The following is a 23,510-nucleotide window of genomic DNA, read 5'->3' as shown; positions in this document are numbered from 1 at the left end:
AAATCCCAGGAGGGGAGATAGTCTGCCTTGGTCCCAGCTGGGTCCCCTGCAGCAGCACTGTCCCCGGCTCGAGGCACTCACACACTGATTTATTTTAGACGATGAAATGAGTGACAGGGTGGGACCCCATGCCCTCTGTATGAGTGAAACACCCCAGGAAGGCCCCCTGTGCCTGGGGTCTGAGGCAGCACTGTGTTCTGCTTGCAGGGGAAGCAGCCAAGCTGGGACGCGCTGAGGAAATACACAGGAATGGCTCAGAGGCAGGCCTGGTTGACGCTCGAATCTGTCCAGGGACAGCACACAAATGCAGAGGGGGCAGCTTTGGGCTTCTACTGTGGATACAGGTTACTTGTAACAGCTCATTACAACTTAATTTTTATATAGAGTTAAGAAAATTGGGGGCTCTTCAAACCTTTGACACATAGTTCATAGGTGGTATTTTGGTGCAAGTCAAACTGTGATTGACAGTCGAATCTTTGCTCTTGGTGTAGACAGTTCTGGGTACGATTTTAGAAATGTCTCCTCTATTACTAGGCTGTAGGGAAACAGTTCTACAGTAAGGAATGGAATGAATGAAGCTGCCCTCCAAGGTTTAAACTGTTCATTTTCTATGCAATTTTATAAAATACTCCACATGAAATAACCCAGGCAAAAATACTCACAAGCTGGGGCGTGCCAGACTTTGGAACCTATTGGAAAAGAAACAAAACACAAGAACGTGAGAAGGGGAAGAATTCTAGTTTATAATATGAAGCCTTGGTTGTGCTGAGCTGAGCCTGGCCGGAGCCGGGGACATTCCTGCTCCACTCTGGTGTGACCTCCAGGCAGCTGGTGCTTTATGATGGGATGGGATGGCGTTGTGAAGGGCTACACAGGTTGAGAAGACAGTCTGATATCCCTGTTCATCTGAGTCCTTTATCCTCCACCATAAATTAATAATTTTTCATAGAACTATATGAAATTTTTTTTAAGAGATAGGGTCTTATTCTGTCACCCACACTGGGGTGCAGTGGCTCAATCATGGCTCACTGCAGCCTCAACCTCCTGGGCTCAAGTCATCCTCCTACCTCAGCCTCCCAAAGCTGGGATCACTGCCATGCGCCACCATGCCCGGATCATTTAATTTTTTGCAGAGATGGGGTTCTCCCTATGTGGCCCAGGCTGATCTCAAACTCCTAGGCTCAAGCAATCCTCCACCTCAGCCTCCCAGAGTGCTGGGATTACAGGCCTGAGCCACCACATTTACCCAGGACTACATGAACTTCAAACGTGTCTTAGTTGTCCTTTCCAAGGGTGCCCCCAGAATGCTGAGATTCTATTCTGTCTGTGAGTTGTGAACGTGCCAGTCAGTAAGACCTCACTTTCTCCATTAATAATGGCGTGTTTTTCCATTGCAGTTATTCTCCCAGGGGTTGAAGATGCACGTGGAAGTTCATTTGCCAGTGTACTGGCTGATGTTCAATATTCAGAAATACCCCAGAACAGTACTATTCAGCAGTTAAGAGTGAGAGAGTTCTTTTTACATAAGAACAGTGAGTGGCAGTTACATAAACTGACTGGTGAAGCGTCAGCAAAAACTTATTGAGTGCCTGGCACCACAAGGATGTATCTCAATTTTCAAATGATTACTTGCGTTCTAAAAGCATAATTTTCAAAAACCCAGCCTTCTTGCCACTTCATTTATATGAGAGCTAAAACAACATTTTTGAACCAGTGGCTCATTAAAAGATTTAGTATTTACCTTTTCTCTACTTATCTCTGTCAGTTCCAGACCAGATGCTTGGGTACTCTGTAAATCCTGAGAAAATAAAGATTAATTTGTAACATCCAGTAGAAAATATTTTCTATATATAATCTGTTTGACATATCAAAAAATTATAAATGGAACTAAAAATATGCTTGAAAACTATGATCCAAAAATACACTTAACACTGGGGTCCTTTCCGGCCCCCATCAGATTGGCAAACATTACACAGAATAAGAGGTAATGTCAACAAGAAGGTGGGAAGATGGCGGCTGAGAATGCAAATTGTTTTTATCCTCGTGAAGAAGGGTGAGTTAGTATCTATCAAAATGTTCAATGCAAATACAGTCACGTGTTGCTTAACCAAGGGGGTACGTTCTTTTTTTTTTTTTTTTAAGACAGAGTCTGTCGCCCAGGCTGGAGTACAGTGGTACGATCTTGGCTCACTGCAAGCTCCGCCTCCTGGGCTCACGCCATTCTCCTGCCTCAGCCTCCTGAGCAGCTGGGACTACAGGTGCCCGCCACCACGCCCGGCTAAATTTTTGTATTTTTCGTAGAGACAGGGTTTCACCGTGTTAGCCAGGATGGTCTCGATCTCCTGACCTCGTGATCCACCTGCCTCGGCCTCCCAAAGTGCTGGGATTACAGGTGTGAGCCACTGTGCCTGGCCGAAGGGGGTACGTTCTGAGAAATGTGTTCTTAGGTGATTTTGGTCATCGTGCGAACATCACAGAATATTACTTAACAACCTTAGATGGTACTGCCTACTACACACCTAGGCTGTAGGGTGTGGCCTGTTGCTTCTGGACAGTGAATCTGTACAGCATGCACTGTACTGAATTCTGTAGGCAACCAGAGCGGGATGGTAAGTATTTGTGCATATAAACTTATCTAAACATAGAAAAGGTACAGTAAAAATACAGTATGACAAGCTTATGGGACCACTGTTGTATATGCGGTTCATCATTGAACTGTCCTTATGCAACACATGACTGTGCTCTTTGACTCAGACACTCCCAGCCTAGGAAACTCTCTTATGGAAATAGTCCATTTTACACCCATGCAAAGGCAATAGCCACTACCCAGCTAAAAACAATGTGTGTTTTGCTAAAACCACACGAGATTTGAGATCCTACAGACAATGAAGCGCTGGCTGATAAAAACCCTTCTGCTAGTGTGAATAGTTCACTTCCAAAAAATTAATACTGCAATCAGGGACAGCCATCCTTTTTATGTCAATAGAAGTGTTATTTGAAGACTTTTTCTACCATCTCATCAAAAACCATCCTCATAAAAGACCCCAAGCTGTGGCAGGTCACTCACCGAGCTGAATCTGAAACCAATGGAGTGAATATTCACTTTGCCATAAATGCCCAGAGTGTCTATTTTCTCTGTGCCGATCCTGTGGCCATAGAGCAGAGTATGTTTTCCATTTACAGCCACCTAGGAAGATACAGAAGACAACCCCCCCCCAAAAAAAGTTAATAAATTAACTTACTATCCAAATTTAAATGTTTCCTTGCATCCAATTTTATACCCTTTCCCACAGGTCTCCACACACATCTGACCACATTGTAACCAAAAGCACCCAAAACACTAGCAGTGCTTCCGAACTTCGAGTTCCTGATCTGATTAAGCACCAGGAACTGTCTCTCCTCAGACAAACACGCAGTCACAAATACAGGTGCGTGTGCCTGTGTGAGCCTCTGCATACATCTGAGCCATCTGGGTTCGAAGGTCTCCTGGAAACCCAGGCACAGGTGCCCTGGAGGTTGTGAACCCAGGTTAAAGATCAAAATCTGTTGACTTTGCTAAATAAAACTAATATGGACAAGTTACTCAACATATTTAAGATTCGGTTTTCATATTCTGAAGTAGGAACAATCTCTACCTCAACAGACTACAGTAGCAAGATGACAAGAAAGTAGCTTCTGCAGGTCCTCAGCACTCTACGTTGCTCCTCCTCCCTCCCTCTCAAATGCCAGGTACCAGGTTAGGTTATAGGCAGAAAACGCAAGCAGCATACAATACAGTCTCTGACTCAAGGAGCTTCAAATCCCATTGTGGGGGCAAAATAAACACATCAAGCCACAGCACAACTGTTAAAAAATGGTTAAAAAGAATGATACAGACACGGCTGGAAAGGCCAGAGAAGGGGGAGGTGAATGGAGTTTGGGAGATTCAGAAAGATTTTCGGGCGGGAGCGGTATCCTGAAGATCAGAAAGGATCTGCGCCAAAGACATGCGGGTCTGTTCTCACATTGGTACAAACCTCTACTCTGGGAAAGCTCCACAGGCCGGAGTGCCAGCCGGTGTAAGAGCCTCTAGGACCAAATTCAACCGTACACATACGCGCTAGGTATAAGACACTCCATGAAGCCAGAGATGGAAGTGACATCAAGGATTTCTAGGATCTCCTCTGGATCTAAACTCTCGATCCTACAGAACTATCTTGTGGCAAGACTTGAATTTACAAAACCCTTCTGATTTCTATGCTAGGATTGCCCTTGTTAGCTCTTCGGATGGTGGCGGTTATATTATAACTTACCCTCCCATCATTAACATAATACTGTGTCAATTCAGAACTCAGCCCTGCTAGGAGAAACAGGATCTAATAAAAAGATCTGGTCACAATGGACCATATTTCTGCACGGCAACAACTGGCTGGAGAGTAGTGGTGCCACACCTCACATTTAGGTGCCTTCCTGGTCCTTTTATGGAGAAAAACTACAAAGCCAAACAAACCATGTCTCAGGTGTAGGAAATATAAGGCCGGGCTCACAAACGTGAAAAGCGCCCCTGTGCAGTCCCGCTCGCTCATGAGGACTCAACCTGGCCCTCTCCAAAACCTACCTGGAATTTGTCCTCCAGCACCATAATCACGATCTCAAAAGACTTCTCTCTTTTGAAAGGTGTGTCATAGGTGATCTCTTCCCGTCCCCATTTTTCCTTTATCAAAGTATTGCAAACAATGCAGCCGGCCCTTTTGAAACGAGGATTGAAATGAAAGGCCACGTCGGCGCGAGGTTTCACGCTGCTGCCATACTGCAGATCCACCTGGAATCTATGAGGGAAGACACAGGGGCCCCAAGAGCGCTCAGAAAGGAAAGCTCCCGCGAACGGCCCAGCAGGCACTACACTCCAGGCCCAGTGACCGGACTGACGGATCCCCCCTCGTTCATTCACTATGAGGCCAAAAGAGCTGGCTGCCTAATCTTCTTTTCTGTCTTCCTCAGTAACACAGCCCCTGAGTTTGAAATGGGTCTGAATCTGCCCAGAAAAAAAACCTACCTTTCCCAGCCTTCCTTGCAGCTAGGCCTGCCTGTGCAGCTAAAGCTCTGCTGATAAGATGGAAGTGAAGGGCTCAGGGAAGACTACTGGAAACTGCCTTCAAAGTCAGCAAGCACTTGCCTTTTGTCCATCTCTGCTTCCCCGCAAACACCATGTGCACCCATCCAGCTACCCAAAGCACAGAGGTGAGGGCTGGAAATCTAGCTGCCAAGGATAACGGGAAAAGGGACCTCACCTCACCCTCAAGATAGCAGAGTGGTGAGCTGGAAGGAGTCTCCTTCTCTAACGACTTGAAGGAGTTGACTGAAAGGCCTGGGCTGTCTCCTTGAGACTTAATTTTCACATCTCACTTAAACCACTGCTCTTCAGGTGTTAGGTACACAGAGCTGAGCCCAACACTAACGATACCACAACTTGCATCCAAAGCAAGTATTCAGTAAAACCATCTGAACTAGATCTTCTGTGATGCTGTGGGAATGTCAGACTACAACTAGACTATCCCTGTCATCTGACCACAATTCCTTTCCTTAATGACATACCTAATTCTTTTTTTCTTTTTTTTTTTTTTTTTTGTCACCCAGTCTGGAGTGCAGTGGCTTGATCACAGCTCACTGCAACCTCAAACTCCTGGGTTCAAGTGATCCTCCTACCTCAGCCCCCTGAGTAGCTGGAACTACAGGCGCACACCACTATGCCCAGTTAATTTTTTTTTTAATTTTTTTTTTTTTTAACACATGGGAGGGTCTCACTATGTTGCCCAGGCTGGTCTCGAATTCCTGGCCTCTAACAGTCCTCCCGCCTTGGCCTCCCAAAGTGCAGGAAAAGCATGTGTAAGTCACCACATCCAGCTGATAGTTCTAATTTTTTATACTGAAATCAGACTTACAGCAATGAAATAAATCCCAATAACCTTTATTTAGTCATTCATTCCACGCTCCTCAGCACCTTGGCCAGGGATGCTGACGAAAGCAAATTAGGCCTCAAAGTATCAAATGGTCTCTCCCACATTACTCTTTGTTATCGTTCCACAATCACAAAAAGATAGTTTATTCATGCTCCTTCCTTCAGCACAATGATTTTACCTGTCTGCATCACTAGGAACATGCCCACGTATTACAATCAAAGTTCCAGGATCCAACTGATCAGGAATGGTGCCAACATACGGGATTACCTAAGAAAAAAAATTTTAACAAATGTACGTTACATAAACAACATTACTTTCTAAGCAATTACAATCCAAACTCATTATTGATAGAGAAAAACTACGTTTTTTAAGGCTGCACATAAATCTGCTCAGAATCCAGCATTTTCCAAGTCATCTTTCCTATTCAAACAGCTATAAAAAGGAACTGCATGGCCAGGATATTTGCAATAGCTGCAAACCACTATTTCTCTTTGGAAACAGACACAAGATATGAAATATTATTCACAGTAGTTTGTATCTGGCTGAGAGTTTGTGAAGCAAAACTTCTGTTTAATATGATAATTATAATAGGAAAAAAAAAACAGTTGTTGCAATGCCATGTCTACTCATTCCTTTTCCCACTGTTCCACTGCTGATCCCAATAGAAAGTTCAAGGCCACACTAGGTCCAAAAGCCAATGCTGATGGAGACGATGACAAGCACTCACTGCCTCTGAAGGAAGCTCCAAGTTAAGCCACACCCCCACACCTGGGATGCCAGGGCCTGCTCTTCTCCGCTGGACTCCCAGACTGCAACCCAGACTGCACTGTGAGAAACCAGAGAACTGCATGATCATGAGGATGAGTGGGTACCTGTGGGTCTTCAAGACACGGCATCCACCCGCCTTGGACCAGTCCAGTCTGCAGGCGTGGGCTCTTACAGTTGGCCCCACCCAGTATTCAGGTCTCAACCTGCACCATCACTGCCCAGAACCCAGCCCTTTTCTTCTGGGACCTGCCACACTACCAGATCTTGTCATTCCCTTTCCCCAGAGATGACTACACTGTCCTCCCAGTCCACTGGCTGGGGACCTGTGCTGTGTGGCTGCCTCTCCTGCATCACAGCCATCTGCCTCCATCTGGAGCATCTGACCGGGATGTGCAGCCCACACACCGTTACGCCTCACACCAAGCTCACCCAAATTATGATGTGCACGGTAAAACCTACCCAAGGTACTTCTGATTGTCAAGAAATAAGAAATAAAATAAGACGGGCCACAGAAAAGTGATTATCAATTGGTGGCTCCTAAACTGAAATCGACTGCAGGCACAGCCTCCTCTGTGGAGCCCTCTTCGAGCTCCCTCGGCTGACTGAGGCAGCCCCTCTCAGAGGCTTCATGAGAGCACTTTGGATTCTCTTTTTTTGCGTGTTGGTTTGCCTAGACTGTGGGCTGCAGGGGATAGGACTGGCTCATCACCTTTACCTCCCCAGGAGAGAGGTCCAGAGACGATCGGTAATTGCATAGTGAATGAACGAACTCTCACCTGTCTGAAAAGTAGGCTCTGGCAGGCCTCATACCTATAGAGGAGAGGCAACAAAGCAGCTGCTGAACTGCAAGCTGAGCCCAGAAGCTCCCTGTTGCCTTAGGCAATAAGATGGGAAATTATGGAAGCCAGTTATCTATTTGCTGTCATAGCAATTGCTAGGAGTAGGGTGGAAGGCCCATGATATCAGAGAACAAAAAATACAACAGAGAGTGTACACTGGGGCTACAGCTGCACATCAGGGTAGCTGATTTTGTGTGTAGAGAATGGGGAAGGACCTACATCCCTACCTTGATCTTTTGGGTCACAGCTGGTTCCAAAAATATATAGCAGCATGTTTCATAGCGTTAATCTCTTAATAAAACGAGAGGTTTTTATAACTTCAAATTTCATGTTAAAATTATATTTATGCGAAATATGTAATAACACAAATTTTAGTAATTAAGTGAGAAAGTAATCTATAAAGGCATATATAGTATGATTTCAACTAAATAAATATGAGCATTAAAAAGAAAACCTTGCTAATTAATCACATCGTATCCTGTATCAAAATACCCCATATACCCCATAAATAGATATACCTACTACATACTCAAAAAAATTCAAAATTAAAAAAAGAAAAACACTAAAGAAGTCAGCCAAAAATGATAACAATAGTTTTCATGGGGGAGGATGGGATTTTAATTTTTTTCTTTATATACTTTCTTACTTTGCAGATGTCTATAATAAGCATCGATATTTTTATAACCACAAAAATATTTTTAATTATATGTTTAATTTTAGAGCTGGAAAGAGCTTTTTGAGACAAAACAATCTATTCCCATCACTTTTTTTTTTTTTAAAGACAGAGTCTTAAAAAAAAAAACAACCCCAGGCTAGAGTGCAGTGGCATGATCTCAGCTCACTGCAACCTCCACCTCCCGGGTTCAAGCCATTCTCCTGCCTCAGCCTTCCAAGTAGCTGGGATGCCCAGCTAATTTTTTGTATTTTTAGTAGAGACGGGGTTTTGCCATGTTGCTGGGCTGGTCTCGAACTCCTGGGCTCAAAGTGATTCTCCCAAAGTGCTGGGGTTGCTTTGGGAGGTAATGAGCTTCTGGATGCAAGGCTCTCTATTAGGCAGACTGCAGCTAGAAAGAAGCGTAAGAGTCAGACAACCAGGAAACATAATTAGAGCGAAAATGTGATACTCTGTTTGGCTGCTGAAAATTGGTATCCCCTTCCATATCTGGAAAATCCCCTACCTTATGAACATAAGACCTCATCTAGACTGCAACAAGGTAAGAGCAGGGGACAAAACTGCCAATTAGAATTTCCAGCTCAGATTTTAAGTAAGAACCAGTGACAAGAAGCAGCCACAATGATGCAGTATTCACTCTCGCAAGGGGGCAGCAGCTGTATTTGGGGTTGGAGAAAGTTACATCCGGGGTCAGAGGCAGCTATATCCAGGGTCAGAGGGAGCTACATCCGGGGTCAGAGGCAGCTACATCCAGGGTCAGAGGGGGCTACATCTGGGGCCACAGGGAGCTACATCCAGGGTCAGAGGGAGCTACATCTGGGGCCAGAGGGAGCTAATCCAGGGTCAGAGGGGGCTACATCTGGGGTCAGAGACAGCAGTGGCATTGGTAAAGTAGCAGAGACACAGTACCATCTGTGTCCAGTGGTGACAACAGATGCCTCTTCATGGGAACGGTCCTATAGCATGCTTGTATATCTGTGGCTACCTATTCTCCCAGCTGCACTATCATTTAGCAAATTCCTTTTCTGCTTAAAGAGTTGGCTTCTGTTGCTTGTAACTACAAACTCTGACCAATTCAACATCTTTAAAAAAAAATGGGGTCCAGGCATGGTGGCTCACACCTGTAATCCCAGCATTTTGGGAGGTGGCGGATCACTTGAGGTTGGGAGTTGAAGACCAGCCTGACCAACATGGAGAAACCCCGTCTCTACTAAAAATACAAAATTAGCTGGGCGTGGTGGCCCATGACTGTAATCCCAGCTACTCAGGAGACTGAGGCAGGAGAATCACTTGAACGCGGGAGACAGAGGCTGCAGTGAACTGAGATCAGGCCATTGCACTCTAACCTGGGCAACAAGAGCAAAACTCTGCCTCAAAAAAAAAAAAAAAGAGGGGATTTAGAGTAACAACCAATTCTGTTTCATTTCTGGTTTTTTTTGTTTTTTTTTTTTTGAGACGGAGTCTCGCTCTGTCGCCCAGGCTGGAGCGCAGTGGCCGGATCTCAGCTCACTGCAAGCTCCGCCTCCCGGGTTCACGCCATTCTCTGGCCTCAGCCTCCCGAGTAGCTGGGACTACAGGCGCCCGCCACCTCGCCCGGCTAGTTTTTTGTATTTCTTAATAGAGACGGGGTTTCACCGTGTTCGCCAGGATGGTCTCGATCTCCTGACCTCGTGATCCGCCCGTCTCGGCCTCCCAAAGTGCTGGGATTACAGGCTTGAGCCACCGCGCCCGGCCCTTCTGTTTCATTTCTAAATAATTTCTTAACCAGCTAGCATTTAATCATACCTTAAGAACTCTATAAACAACAAGAAAAATAAAATATATAGGTAGATAATGAACTGCCAAACAAGGAATTTCACTGACAGCATTCCTGGTATGAAGTAAAGATACTGTCTTCCAAATTATTCATTCAAATTGAATAGAAAGAAAAGGAAGCAGCCAGGCACAGTAGCTCACGCCTCTAATCCTAGCACTTTGGGAGGCCAAGGCGGGCGGACTGCCTGAGCTCAGGAGTTCGAGACCAGCCTGGGCAACATGGTGAAACCCTGTCTCTACTAAAACACAAAATAACAATTAGCTGGGCGTGGCGGTGTGCACCTGTAGTCCCAGCTACTCGGGAGGCTGAGGCAGGAGAATTGCTAGAACCCAAGAGGCGGAGGTGGCAGTGAGATGAGATCGCACCACTGCACTCCAGCCTGAGCAACACAGCAAGCCTCCGTCTCTTAAAAAAATAAATAAATAAAAGAAAAGGGAAAAAAAAAAAAAACCCAGAAAAGGAAGCCTGCCTGCCTGCCTGCCTGCCTTCCTTCCTCCCACCCTCCCTCCCTCCCTCCTTCCTTCCCTCCTCTCCTCCTCCTCTTTCTTTCTTTCCTTTCTTTCTTTCTTTTCTCTCTCTCTCTCTTCTCTCTTTCTTTCTGATGAAGTATCGCTCTGTCACCTAGGCTGCAGTGCACTTGTATAATCTCAGCTCACTGCAACCTCCACCTCCCAAGTTCAAGCAATTCTCCTGCCTCAACCTCCCATGTAGCTGGGATTACAGGCCCCCGCCACCATGCCTGGCTAAATTTTGTATTTTTAGTAGAGACAGGGTTTCACTATGTTAGGCTGGTCTCGACTCCTGACCTCAAGTGATCCTCCCGCCTCGGCTTCCCAAAGTGCTGGTATTACAGGCGTGAGTCACCGCGCCCGGCCTCAGTTTTTATTTTTATTTTTGAGCTTGGTTCTTGCTCTGTCACCCAGACTGGAGCACAGAGTCCACACTCACTACTCACCGCAGCCTCAACCTCCTGGGCTCAAGCAATCCTCCCACCTCAGCCTTCCTCGTAGGACTACACAATGCCAGCACCACAATGCCCAGCTAATTTTTGTATTTTTATAGAGAGACAAGGTCTCACTATGTTGCTCAAACTGGTCTTGAACTCCTGGGCTCAAGTGATCCACTAGCCTTGGCCTCCCACATTACTGGAATTACAGGCGTGAGCCTCTGGACCCAGCCTTAGAGCCTGACTAAGTCTTGGAATTCTATCAGTTGAACTAGTCAAAGAAATATACTAAACAGGGAAAAAAATACATAGGCCAGTCACAATATTTACTTCATCTTTTCCAAGAAAACTTAATGTGGACAGTTGGTCTAACACCAATGTGGACCAAAATATTAGAAATAGGCCAGGCATGGTGGCTCACGCCTGTAATACCAACACTTTGGGAGGCCAAGGCAGGAGGAGTGCTTGACCAGACTGAGAAACATGGCAAAACTCTGTCTCTACCGAAAAAAAATACAAAAATTAGCCAGGCATGGTGGTGCATGCCTGTAGTCCCAGCTATTTGTGAGGCTGAGCCCAGGAGGTGGAAGTTGCAGTGGGGTAAGATTGCACCACTCCACTCCAGCCTGGGTGACAGAGCGAGGAGCCTCTGTCTTAAAAAAAAAAAAAAAAAAAAGGCCGGGCGCGGTGGCTCAAGCCTGTAATCCCAGCACTTTGGGAGGCCGAGATGGGTGGATCACGAGGTCAGGAGATCGAGACCATCCTGGCTAACACAGTGAAACCCCGTCTCTACTAAAAATATACAAAAAACTAGCCGGGCGAGGTGGCGGGCACCTGTAGTCCCAGCTACTCGGGAGGCTGAGGCAGGAGAATGGCGTAAACCCAGGAGGCGGAGCTTGCAGTGAGCTGAGATCCGGCCACTGCACTCCAGCCTGGGCCACACAGCAAGACTCCGTCTCAAAAAAAAAAAAAAAAAAAAAAAATTGGAAAGATTAATGAAATAAAAATTAAAAAGTGGCGATGTGTTTATAATGCCTAATAAAGAATACTGACACTCAGTAAATATTTACTCATTAAACCTATCAGTAACAAAATAACCATGATTCAAGAAAACAGGTTTTGTGTGTATGTGTGTGTTTTGTTTGTTTGTTTGTTTGGAGATGGAGTCTCGCTCTGTCACCCAGGCTGGAGTGCAGTGGCACCATCTTGGCTCATTGCAACCTCCGCCTCCCAGGTTCAAGCGATTCTCCTGCCTCAGCCTCCCGAGTAGCTGGGACTACAGGAGGCCACCACCACGCCTCGCTAATTTTTTATTTTTTAGTAGAGATACAAAAAATAATTTTGTATTTTTTATTTTCACCATTTTGGCCAGGCTGATCTTGAACTCCTGACCTCGTGATCCACCTGCCTCAGCCTCCCAAAGTGTTGGGATTACAGGTGTGAGCCACCGCGCCTGGCTGAAAACAGTTTTCCTAAGTCTAGCTTATAAAGTATACTAATTGATTAACTTTAAATAACTAAGTTGGCCAGGCACGGTGCCTCACGCCTGTAATCCCAGCACTTTTGGAGGCCAAGATGGGCAGATCACCTGAGGTCAGAAGTTTGAGACCAGCCTGGCCAACATGGTGAAACCCTGTATCTACTAAAAACACAAAAATTATCTGGGCATGGTAGCCGGTGCCTGTAGTCCCAGCTACTCAGGAGGCTCAGGCACTAGAATTGCTTGAACCCAGGAAGCAGAAATTGCAATGAACCGAGATTCCGTCATTTCACTCCAGCCTGGGCAAACAGAGGGAAACTATGTCTCAAAAAAAATCTTTTTAAATTAATTGAATAAATAAAATAAGTTATTTACAGCCTTTTTTTGGGGAACATTGAAAGGGCAACTAGCTACAAATGAAAGAAATTCAGTGCAATACGGGCCCTTAATACTATAAATATTTTACAGTAGTGAAATTTAAAGACAGAGCAAAACGTTTTTGCCATTCAGTTCAGTCTTTCTACCTCTAACTTTTCCTACTCTTTTGTGAGAACTGATTTAAAAAAATAGAGAAATTTAAAAAGAAAGAAAAAAAAGCTATTTGCCAAAAATATCTCCCTTGGAAACGCATTATCCTCAGAACAGCATCCAGACCATGCCACAGGAGCGAAGGCATTTTCTGCCCTGGAGCAGAACGACTTCTCCAGATCCCCTTCCTCAGGAAATGAAGTCTACTTATTTTTGTTCCACCTCAACAGTTGAGAGTACTGACCGCAGAAACTACAGGAATCATCAGTACGAGAGAATCAAGATATGCAGGTATTGTGTCTATGAAAGTATCTTCCTTTCTGTGTGAAGGGCAGAATTGAACAGTGTAACCTTCATCCATTCTCCCAGCTTGAGCCAAAATGAAACTTCAGATGCCCCCGGCAGGCAGCCTAGTTTGTTGTTGTTTTTTAAAGATCTTTGCAGGAAATCAGTTTACAACCTTGAGATGTTTTTCACTCTAACATGCACAAAGTCATCTTAAATGTCTCACTAGCTTCCATTTCAGGAAGTCATCTTTTTAAAACTTACTGCCACTGAACGGCTATTTCTCCTAAAACTGACTTTGCTTGATACAGCAGTGATACCTCATTCTTACACAATGACATTAAAATTTAGGGAAAAAGGAATTACAGCTATAAAGTAAATGACAAAAACTTGAACCCACACACACTAACAAAACTGGTTTAGGGCCTTATTTCAAGGATTCTCACCGTTCCTTTTGCCCAAGAATCTTCTAGGGGGTTACTTATAAAGTGGCTGTCCTTTCCCAGACCTCAATTCAGGATTCAGCTTCAAATAAGTGGAAACTAGACATTCCTAAAGATTCTCACCACCATATAAAACTAAAACAAGCTCTTTACTGCTTAGGATTACAGGGCAATTTCCAGCAATTACAGTCATTCAGGGGTTCTAGGACCAGCCTGAACTGCACGAGACCCTTTACTACTTCTCACTCTGTCTCCCCATTGGCTTTTGACATTTTCCCTGCTCAAGTGCCAAGCAGTATTTGAAAGGCTGAGGGAAAGATCAAGACATTAACTTCTCATGGACAGCTCTAATTAAATAAGAAAATGAAAAACTTGTAGAGTAAGAAATCCATTTGCCTTTAAAAAATACAATTTATGATTAGCTGAGCCTCCTCCCATTACCAAAAGTTGGCATTCCCTCCACTCTACCCAAACGTTCCCTGTTCATAACACTGTTTCATCACGTCATATTGCCATTGTGACTTCTTCCTCCACTAGAGGACAACAGCTGTTTTGTAGTCAGCGCCCACCACCATCCCTATTACATAGTAGGTGCTTTAAATATGTTCACTGGCTTTTATTCTTGCCGTGTCTCCCAATGGATAATTAATATTCTATTGGATCTGCTCTCAATCCTGGCATAGGTAAAACGTTATTTTCTAGAAATCAGTTACCGGGTTATAGATGATATTCTGTAGGTTGTTTAATGACAACATCATTCTTTTCCAGCTTCTTGTTGGAGTCTCTTCTGTGTATGACCTGAGATTTTAGGCCAGTTTCATTTAAAGGTTACGTGGATTGAAACTGAGGCACTGGCCCTGTGTAAAGTAAAAATAGAAGAAAAGAAAAGTAAGCATGTAGCATTTTTCTTCATATCCTATTTTAAAATTTAAATTATATATTATGTTACTGATATTTACCAAATAATAGAATGTTATTACAAGCAAAGATCTGCCTCCCATTCTTACCAGTGTGCGCTCATATACTAAACAATTTTGGATTGTGAGTGTAGGAAATACTGACTGAAAAAATACATCAGTAGAAAATTTCTGGCCGGGCGCGGTGGCTCAAGCCTGTAATCCCAGCACTTTGGGAGGCCGAGACGGGCAGATCACGAAGTCAGGAGATCGAGACCATCCTGGCTAACACAGTGAAACCCCGTCTCTACTAAAAAAATACAAAAAACTAGCCGGGCGTGGTGGTGGGTGCCTGTAGTCCCAGCTACTCGGGAGGCTGAGGCAGGAGAATGGCGTAAACCCGGGAGGCGGAGCTTGCAGTGAGCTGAGATCCGGCCACTGCACTCCAGCCTAGGCGACAGAGCGAGACTCCGTCTAAAAAAAAAAAAAAAAAAAGAAAATTTCTAACATGGAATTTATTATTAAAAATACTAAAACAGGCCAGGCATGGTGGCTCACGCCTGTAATCCCAGTACTTTGGGAGGCCAAGGCAGGTGGATCACCTGAGGTCAGGAGTTCAAGACCAGCCAGAACAATATGGTGAAATCTCATCTCTACTAAAAATACAAAAATTAGCCAGATGTGGTGGCATGCACCTGCAGTCCCAGCTACTCAGGAGGCTGAGACAGGAGACTTGCTTGAACCCAGGAGGCGGAGGTTGAAGTGAGTCAAGATCGTGCCACTGCACTCCAGCCTGGGCAACAGAACGAGACTCCATCTCAAAAAAACAAATTAATTAATTAATGGCAATTACTAATCAAACAGTCCTGTACAATTATCAGAGGTATTCATTTCACTTTTCATTTCCATAAAAGGACAATTATTATAGTATTCACATCATTGGTTTGTTCTGAGGATTGAGTTAATAAAATAGTGAAAGAGTAAGTGCTATGTTAGCTATTATTATTGTGAATAAAAAGAATTGCTCTTCCTCCTCCAATTTAAACAAATCAAAGTGGGGAAATCCAATAATTTTAATACTATTAAGATACAATTTTCTCTGCTGCTTTAAAAAAAAAAATCACAGGGCAGGGGAGTGTTGGAAAGCATCAGCCACATTTCTTAAGATAAAGGCACCCATGGACACTACATTTAATAACTCTAGGAAAAACTCGATGACTTTAAGCAGAACTAAAGGGGAAACGAAACTAGAGCTTCCTGTATTTTACGTCCAGCAATTGTCATTATACCGCACACCAACAATACACACCTATCAAATCTATTACTTTTTCTTTATTAAGAAAAAAACTGTATCCCTCTTGGTTTACCACCTAAATATAACCCCAGTCTATGTCATTAACTTAATTCGTTAGTCAAAACCTCAAAACTCTGGGTCCATGACTCAATACAGGAAGCAAGAACAAGAGCAAAAAGAATGGATGCCGAGTTGCCATACACATGTGTGATAACCAGCAAGTGACCCAATTTAAATCATCGGCTTGCGTTAAATCACGCAACCCCCGAAGTATCCCCAGAACAGGTCCCGCCAGCATGACCACTTCGTATGCATCACAAGAAGCCATCACTTAAGTTCCACGTACGGTCAAAGGAAGTCACATGACTTGCCCTTTGAAATGTTTAATACTGCAGTCAAATGACTCGGCATCCTGAAGAGCGTGTAAGAGGCAGGAAAGCAATGTCACTACAAATTCCGGGAAGGAAGCTTCCCCAGATTCCTCCACTTGGAGGTGGCTCTAGGCCTCAGGTTAGGAGGGAACAGGGTAGAAAGCAGCACAGGTGCGGTGCATTTGCAGCGAGGAGACACCCCAGGACAAACAGCCTGACTCCAGCCAGGGATATACAAGAAAGGCCGCGACTCCTGATAACCCCTTACGCCCCGGAGCAGCCTCGCCTGCAGAGATCCCCGCCACCCAGTCCCGGCTCTGCCGCGGTGAGGACCTGCGGGTTGGGGTGGACTGGACACTGTCCCACCCACCAAATTGTGATTTAGGAGCCGTGACATCCGAATGCCATCCTCCACTGGCGAGACCCTCAGAGCAGCCACGCCCCTAGCGACTGTCCCAGTGGCCGGGGGTCGCGCTACTCACCCAAGGACTGGTGTTTCAGGCGCTCCACGGAGCAGGTCGTTTGTCAGCCGCTAGGTGCCGTCCGGTTCCCGGCTCGGGCGTCCGTGGGCGGCTACGGGAAGCGACAGGAGTCAGTCCTTGTTCACTTCCCGGCTCTGCCGCTGTGGTCTCCCCACCCTCCCGGCGCCGTGCCTTCTGTGTATGGAGCGTCCCTGGCGGCTCTGCTGGATTTTGGACAGGGACCCGCCGCTGATCGCCACCCAGCTCGGCCTCCTGCACAGCCTCTGGGGCCTTGGACCGCGACTGGCTTGCTGTGGGAGAGCACAGAGGATAAGGACAAAGAATGTGTCCTGGGTGGATCTGGCTGCCTTTGCCCCGAAGGCGGAGTGGGGTGGAAGGTGGTAGGAAAATGGGAAGGAAAGAAGAGAAAGGCTTTCTCTTCCGCAGCAAGTGGGCCGACGTCCACTTGGCTGTTCCAGGCCTCCAGGTCTAGGAGGGCGCTCAGGGCTGGGACTTTCCGGGACCAGGGTGATGACCGCACAGGCCCCGCCTGCCTGGACGCAGCGCTGGCCTTCCCGGGGCGCCCAGGTCCACGGGGTCAATGCCAGGGTTTTCTCAGCTTCCTCGTCTGCCTCGGATCGGAGTCCAGACAGTGCCAGAAGAGACCTGAAGGCTCTGCTTTTTGACGGTACACACCTCTGGATGTAGGTGAAACTGGGGGAAGGGTTCAGTACCCTGGACTGTGCCCAGCCCAAAGCGCCCCATCCGTTAGTGATAACATGGACTCGCAGCCACTCCGCGTCACTCGCTAGTTACCCTGCGCGTGGGTGTTTTCTCCAAATTGGACACTTAGGGAACAGTTTAAGCAGTATGGAGCACAATTCTGTGCGTATTAGATGCTCCATAAATACCCAACTTCTCAGGGCTCTACACTGATAGTTTGACCTATTGGCTGTAAACACACCAGCCAGAAATATAAATAAAGTTTGAAACAAAGTCATGTCAGCCACTTGGAATGGCTTGCTGCTTATTGTTTGTTTTGTGTTAGGGACCTCAAAGTTCTCGTCTTCTCTACTTGACTTTTATCCACATTTGTTTGGAAAGATATATTTTAGTGTCACCAACATGGGCTTTCTCCTCCTTGGCTTTTGTTTTCATTATTTTTTATTTTAATCGAGGAATTCATTACAAGTCCCATAACTGGGAACTCATGTTCTGATTCACTGTTGCTTTTCTCTCCTCCTTACCCATTTTCCAAGTTAGATACACTTCTCAAGATCCAATCTGAATAAGTGAATTTACCCTTGACATACACTGCCTTGGATTTATAGTTATCTTCTGGTGTGTGTCGTGTGTTTTATCTGTCCAACTCGACTGTAGTTTGAGAATGAACTTGTCTTATACATTCCCCAGTGCATAGTGTAATGCTTTGCATAAAATAGATATCAATGTTAGGTTGAAGTGTTAGATTATTGATAATGTCAGGAGCAACTGAATATCTTCACAATTCTGCCTGAGTCTCCCCCGCCCCACCCCCTTTGAGACAGGGTTTCCCTCAAGTGATCCTCCCACCTCAGCCTCAGGAGTAGCTGGGACTACAGACGCACACCACTATGCCCAGCTAATTAAAAAATTTTTTTTTGTGGAGACGGGGTCCACTATGTTGCCCAGGCTGGTCACAAACTCCTGGGCTCACAGTATCTTCCTGCCTTGGCCTCCCACAATGCTGAAATTACAGATGTGAGTCACCAAGCTGGGCCCTGAGTCTACCTAGTACTTCTCCTTTACAAAGCTAAAATAAGTTGAAATAAGTACACATAAATGCTGTGTTTCTTTCGTAAGTCATATTTAGGCACAAATGGGGCTGAGTAAAAGGGCCAGAGAGTTAACAAAGAAAATCTGGATGAAAATGTTCATAAATCCTAACAACTTATTCCTAGAAATATCTCCCTCATTTGGCACTGTTGTTCAACTAGCCCAGTGTGTAATTTTAAATAAGCAAATATTCACTGAATGCCTATCATGGCCAGGCACAGCAGTAATGAATACTAGCATGCAAAGGACCTCATGGGCCCTTCTAGATAGAGTCCCACATCTCTTACATTATTACTGCAGTACCCAAATTGGTCTCCCTATTCTCGCCCTTGCCCCTCTGCAATTCAGTCTCAACACAGCAGCCAGAGAAATCACGATAAAACGTAATTCAGATCATGTTAATCCCTTACTAAAAACTACTGTTTTTTGGGGTTTTTTTTTGACAGTCTCACTCTGTCGCCCAGGTTGGAGTGGAGTGCAATGTTGCGGTCTCAGCTCACTGCAGCCTCCGCCTCCCACGTTCAAGTGATTCATGTGCCTTAGCCTCCTGAGTAGCTGGGACTACAGGTGTGCGCCACCATGCCCAGCTAAGTTTTGTATTTTTAGTAGGGATGAGGTTTCACTACGTTGCCCAGGTTCGTCTCGAACTCCTGACCTCAAGTGATCTGCCCGCCTCGGCCTCCTGTAACCTGGGATTGCAGGTGTGAGCCACCACTTCCGGCCAATGGTCTACTAATTTTTGCTCATTCTTTGAGTAAAGATCCAGTTATTACAGAAACACTTCATGATCTGCCCCAATCCTCACACACTGTGACTTTATCTCCAAATATTTGCCTTCTCGCTTTTTCTGCAGCAGACACACCTACTTTGCTATTCTCCTAGCAGGCCTGTCACACTTCCATCCTAAAATCTTTACTCAATATTTCCTTTTCCCTTTGCAAGTCTACTCAGGTGTCAATTTTCAGTGGGGCCCTTCCTGACCACCAATATTTAAAATTGCAAACACTGTCCCAAAACACACTCATACACACTCCCTATCAACTCTTCCTTGCTCTATTTCTGGCTAACATTTGTCATGCTAATATATTATATAAGGTACCTTTTTATTTTATGTTACTTCGCCCATCATAAGACTATAAACTCCATGAGGGCAGGGCATTTTGATTGTTCTTGTTTCAAGGAAGCTTACACTCTAGTTGAGGACACATATAGTGATGTGTTTTAGAGAAGATTAAATTGGGAGCACCTGAGTGGCAACCTTAGTTGGGTGACAAGGAAATTTTCTCAGAGGAGGCAAAGTTTAAGCAGCTGGTGAGTGAAAGAAAGGAAACAGCCATATGAAGATGGTGCGGAAGAGCATTCCCGCCTTAGTGACCAGCTACTGCAAAGTCCCTGAGGGTCTTGAGAATGCATTAAATGTGTTCAGGAAACAAAGGCCACCAACCAGCATGGCTGAAGCATGAGGGGAGAATGATAGGATGTCATGGGATTGGATGGCGCCACCTACGAGAGTAGAGGGAGAAAATCACCTCGGACAGCCGTGGGGAGATAAGACAATGTCAATAAATGAGACTAAGAAACAACCAGGGGAATTTGCTGAAAGTGGTGTCACAGACGCCAAAGAAAGAGGAACAGCCTGTTGTGCCAAGTGTGCTGAGAGGCCAAGAAAGACGGAAGTGAGCAATGGGCTTAGGAACGTGAAGTTATGGCTGACAGTGACTCTGAAATGGGTTGAGAAATGGGAGGTGAAGAACTGGTGGAAACCGTGACTATAAAGATTTTGAAAATGTTTGCTGTGAGGAGGAACGGAGAAGGAGCATTATAGCTGAGGAAGCAGTGGAGCAAAGGGGAGACGGTTTTCTCATGTTGTTTTCGTTTTGAAAAAGAAGATACTACGCTGGCAACTTTTAGACTTTTTTTTCAGGTGACCTGCCATAAGAATGACATTTCCATTGAGACTTACTACATACATACTTAAAATTATGAAAACAAAACTTTTGGCCTGGCTCACTCCTGTAATCCCAGCACTTTGGGAGGCCGAGGCAGGTGGATCACTTGAGGTCAGGAGTTTGAGACCAGCCTGGCCAACATGGCGAAACCCTGTATCTACTAAAAATACAAAAATTAGCTGGGCCTTGTGGCGCATGCCTGTAATTTCAGCTACTCGGGAGGCTGAGGCATGAGAATCGCTTGAACTCTGGAGGCGGAGGTTGCAGTGAGCTGAGATTGCACCACTGGCACTCCAGCCTGGGCGAGAGAGTGAAACTGTGTCTTGAAAAAAAAAAAAAATTCGTACAAAACAATACTCCTGTTATGTGTAAAGCAATCTACTTTTTTCATTTAAAAAAAATGCTACTGATAGCCCACTAAAATGTTTGCAAGCCCCACTAACGGACTGTGACCTGAAGTTTGAGAACACTGGGTGGTATGTTGGTGTTCGCTCGTACTGGTTGGTGACAGCCAATTTTGCACATAACTTCCATGTTGATACCTTGAAGTTATCCGGGGCAACTGCTATAACTTAGGACCTTTTTCCCCTAAAGAACAAGGTCTTAAACATTTACCAGCACGCTACTGACTTTACTCATGTGAATGATCTGTGGAGAGGAGAAACTGATCAGGCAGGAGAGGGGATGGTGTTCCCAATAAAAGTTGTGAAAACCAGCTTCAGAACAACAGAGTAGATGTTGCAAATTATTTGCCACAACTGCCTGAGAGTTATACAATAAAAGGATCACTTCAGGTAGGATCAATTTCTTTTTCATCTATATTGTCCTCTTTCCTTACCCAAGAAGCCACATTTATATGGTATAATATAGCCATACATTTAGAAATAGTCTTTTTTTGCCGGGCGCGGTGGCTCAAGCCTGTAATCCCAGCACTTTGGGAGGCCGAGACGGGCGGATCACGAGGTCAGGAGATCGAGACCATCCTGGCTAACACGGTGAAACCCCGTCTCAACTAAAAAATACAAAAAAAAACTAGCCGGGCGCGGTGGTGGGCGCCTGTAGTCCCAACTACTCTGGAGGCTGAGGCAGGAGAATGGCGTGAACCCGGAAGGCGGAGCTTGCAGTGAGCTGAGATCCGGCCACTGCACTCCAGCCTGGGCGGCAGAGCGAGACTCCGTCTCAAAAAAAAAAAAAAAAAAAGAAATAGTCTTTTTTCTTTTTTTTTTTTTTTTGAGACATAGTCTCACTCTATCACCTAGGCTGGAGTGTTGTAGTACAATAGTGGCTCACTGCAGCCGTGACCTCCTGGGCTCAAGTGATCCTCCCACCTCAGCCTCCCAAGTAGCTGGGACTACAAGTGCACACCACCATGCCTGACTAATTATTATTATTATTTTTGGTAGTGATGGGGTCCCACTATGTTGCCCAGGCTGGTCTTGAACTCCTGGGCTCAAGCAATCCTCCTGCCTCAGCCTCCTAAAGTGCTAGGATTACAGGCATGAGCCACCATACCCAGGCAAAATTGAGTCTTATAAGCAAAATGTTAAATTATATCTATTTATATAAAGCCCACATTTTTAAAAAACTAGTAAAAAAAATCATGATTTTAGACATGAATTGTAAGCTCTTGCTACTTAGCAGGGTTAACTGATTAAACAGAAATAGATGCCATATTCTTTCCATGTGAACCGTATTGTTTCAAGGAATACTCTAAGCTAAGGAATACTCTGGCAGTGATTTTGCTTATTATTTTGTTGCTGTGTTATTTTTGTTAACATAATTTTAAAATTTTTGGACCCCCCTCCAACTATCCATTAAATAGCGCTGCTAGTCCTGGGAAAATATGCCCCAACTCAATAATTTTGGAATACAAGCTAGATATGATAAAACCGTATCCAGAACTTTAAAGAACTGCCTTGGTAAGCTGTGAATTTAGAAACCAGAACTCTTGTCACAGAACCTGTGACAATCATGATAAAAAAAAATTGAAAGCAAAAATTTGCCACATGGATTATACATTTGTGAGCCCTGAGAACACATACCCTGCTATTCTTATGAGAAAATTAATCAAAATATGTAAGTTTTAAATTATGCAACATCTTCAGGAATGCATTCTTTACAAAACCACAACACTCATATCCTTATACATACATCTGCTTCCCCAGGAAATCTCATGGATAGTGTCATCTACCTCTTCTGATTATCTTCCCCAATCTAAAGGCATTAATTTCTCCTTTGAATCCTCTTGCATCGACCTAATCTCCCCCACACCCCAATACTAGCCCCATCCATGAGCACCAAACTTTTTTTTCACCCTCCAGACCCCCTATGATCAGATTCACCAGGCTTACCTCTGAAGTTCTACAGGATCATGTCCCAAATCCAGTCTTTTCAGGTGGGAGAAACAAGCTTCTAGAACTATGGTTTTGTCATAAAAGAATCTTAGTGATGAGAGGGATCTTAGGAGGAGTATACATTAATTCATCTCGATAGCTCAAAGGATGAGATAGCCTGTTTTGTGAAATACATTTTTTGAATGACTTACAGACTATGATACTAGTACTAAAAAACGCTGAATTATTTGATATGAGGAAAATGTATCTGAAATTATGTAAAATGTAAAGGCAAAATGATACTAAAAATGTATAAATAGTATATATGGGCCGGGCGTGGTGGCTCACGCCTGTAATCCCAGCACTTTGGGAGGCCAAGGCAGATGGATCACGAGGTCAGGAGTTCAAGACCAGCCTGGCCAACATAGTGAAACCCTGTCTCTACTAAAAATACAAAAATTAGCCAGGAGTGGTGGCAGGCTCCTGTAGTCCCAGCTACTCTGGAGGCTGAGACAGGAGAATCGCTTGAAACTGGGAGGCAGAGCTTGCAGTGAGCCGAGATTATGGCACTGCACTCCAGCCTAGGTTACAGAGCAAGACTCCCTTGAAAAAAAAAAAAGGTTTAAAAAGTAAATGTGTATATGCTGTATACATCCAGTGACAGTCAGACAGTA

The 23,510-nt window shown here is 44.9% G+C and overlaps 1 protein-coding gene across 2 annotated transcripts in view; it reads right to left on the bottom strand.

Moving 5' to 3' along the window:
* Positions 1-23,129, bottom strand: part of LGALS8 (galectin 8) — a 31,049-nt gene extending 7,920 nt beyond the window's left edge. The window contains exons 1-9 of one of the 2 annotated variants that reach the window (XM_003893723.5): positions 22,855-23,129; positions 16,761-16,851; positions 14,431-14,574; positions 6,118-6,206; positions 4,598-4,808; positions 3,068-3,187; positions 1,742-1,798; positions 663-689; positions 413-535 (exon numbers count right to left, since the gene is read on the bottom strand). In XM_003893723.5, coding sequence (XP_003893772.2) covers positions 413-535; positions 663-689; positions 1,742-1,798; positions 3,068-3,187; positions 4,598-4,808; positions 6,118-6,206; positions 14,431-14,475 — 672 coding nt within the window. In that variant the 5' untranslated portion in view covers positions 14,476-14,574; positions 16,761-16,851; positions 22,855-23,129. Of the gene's footprint in view, positions 1-412; positions 536-662; positions 690-1,741; positions 1,799-3,067; positions 3,188-4,597; positions 4,809-6,117; positions 6,207-14,430; positions 14,575-16,760; positions 17,037-22,854 lie in introns of those variants that run through there. The other variant, XM_009196999.4, reaches the window with a different exon arrangement.
* Between the last annotated feature and the right edge of the window lie 381 nt (positions 23,130-23,510).

The sequence above is a fragment of the Papio anubis genome, chromosome 1 (genome assembly GCF_008728515.1).
Source record: "Papio anubis isolate 15944 chromosome 1, Panubis1.0, whole genome shotgun sequence".
Classification (NCBI taxonomy): Eukaryota; Metazoa; Chordata; class Mammalia; order Primates; family Cercopithecidae; genus Papio; species Papio anubis.
Note: the sequence above shows the minus strand (reverse complement) of the source record. Positions and strands in the feature narration are given on the sequence as shown.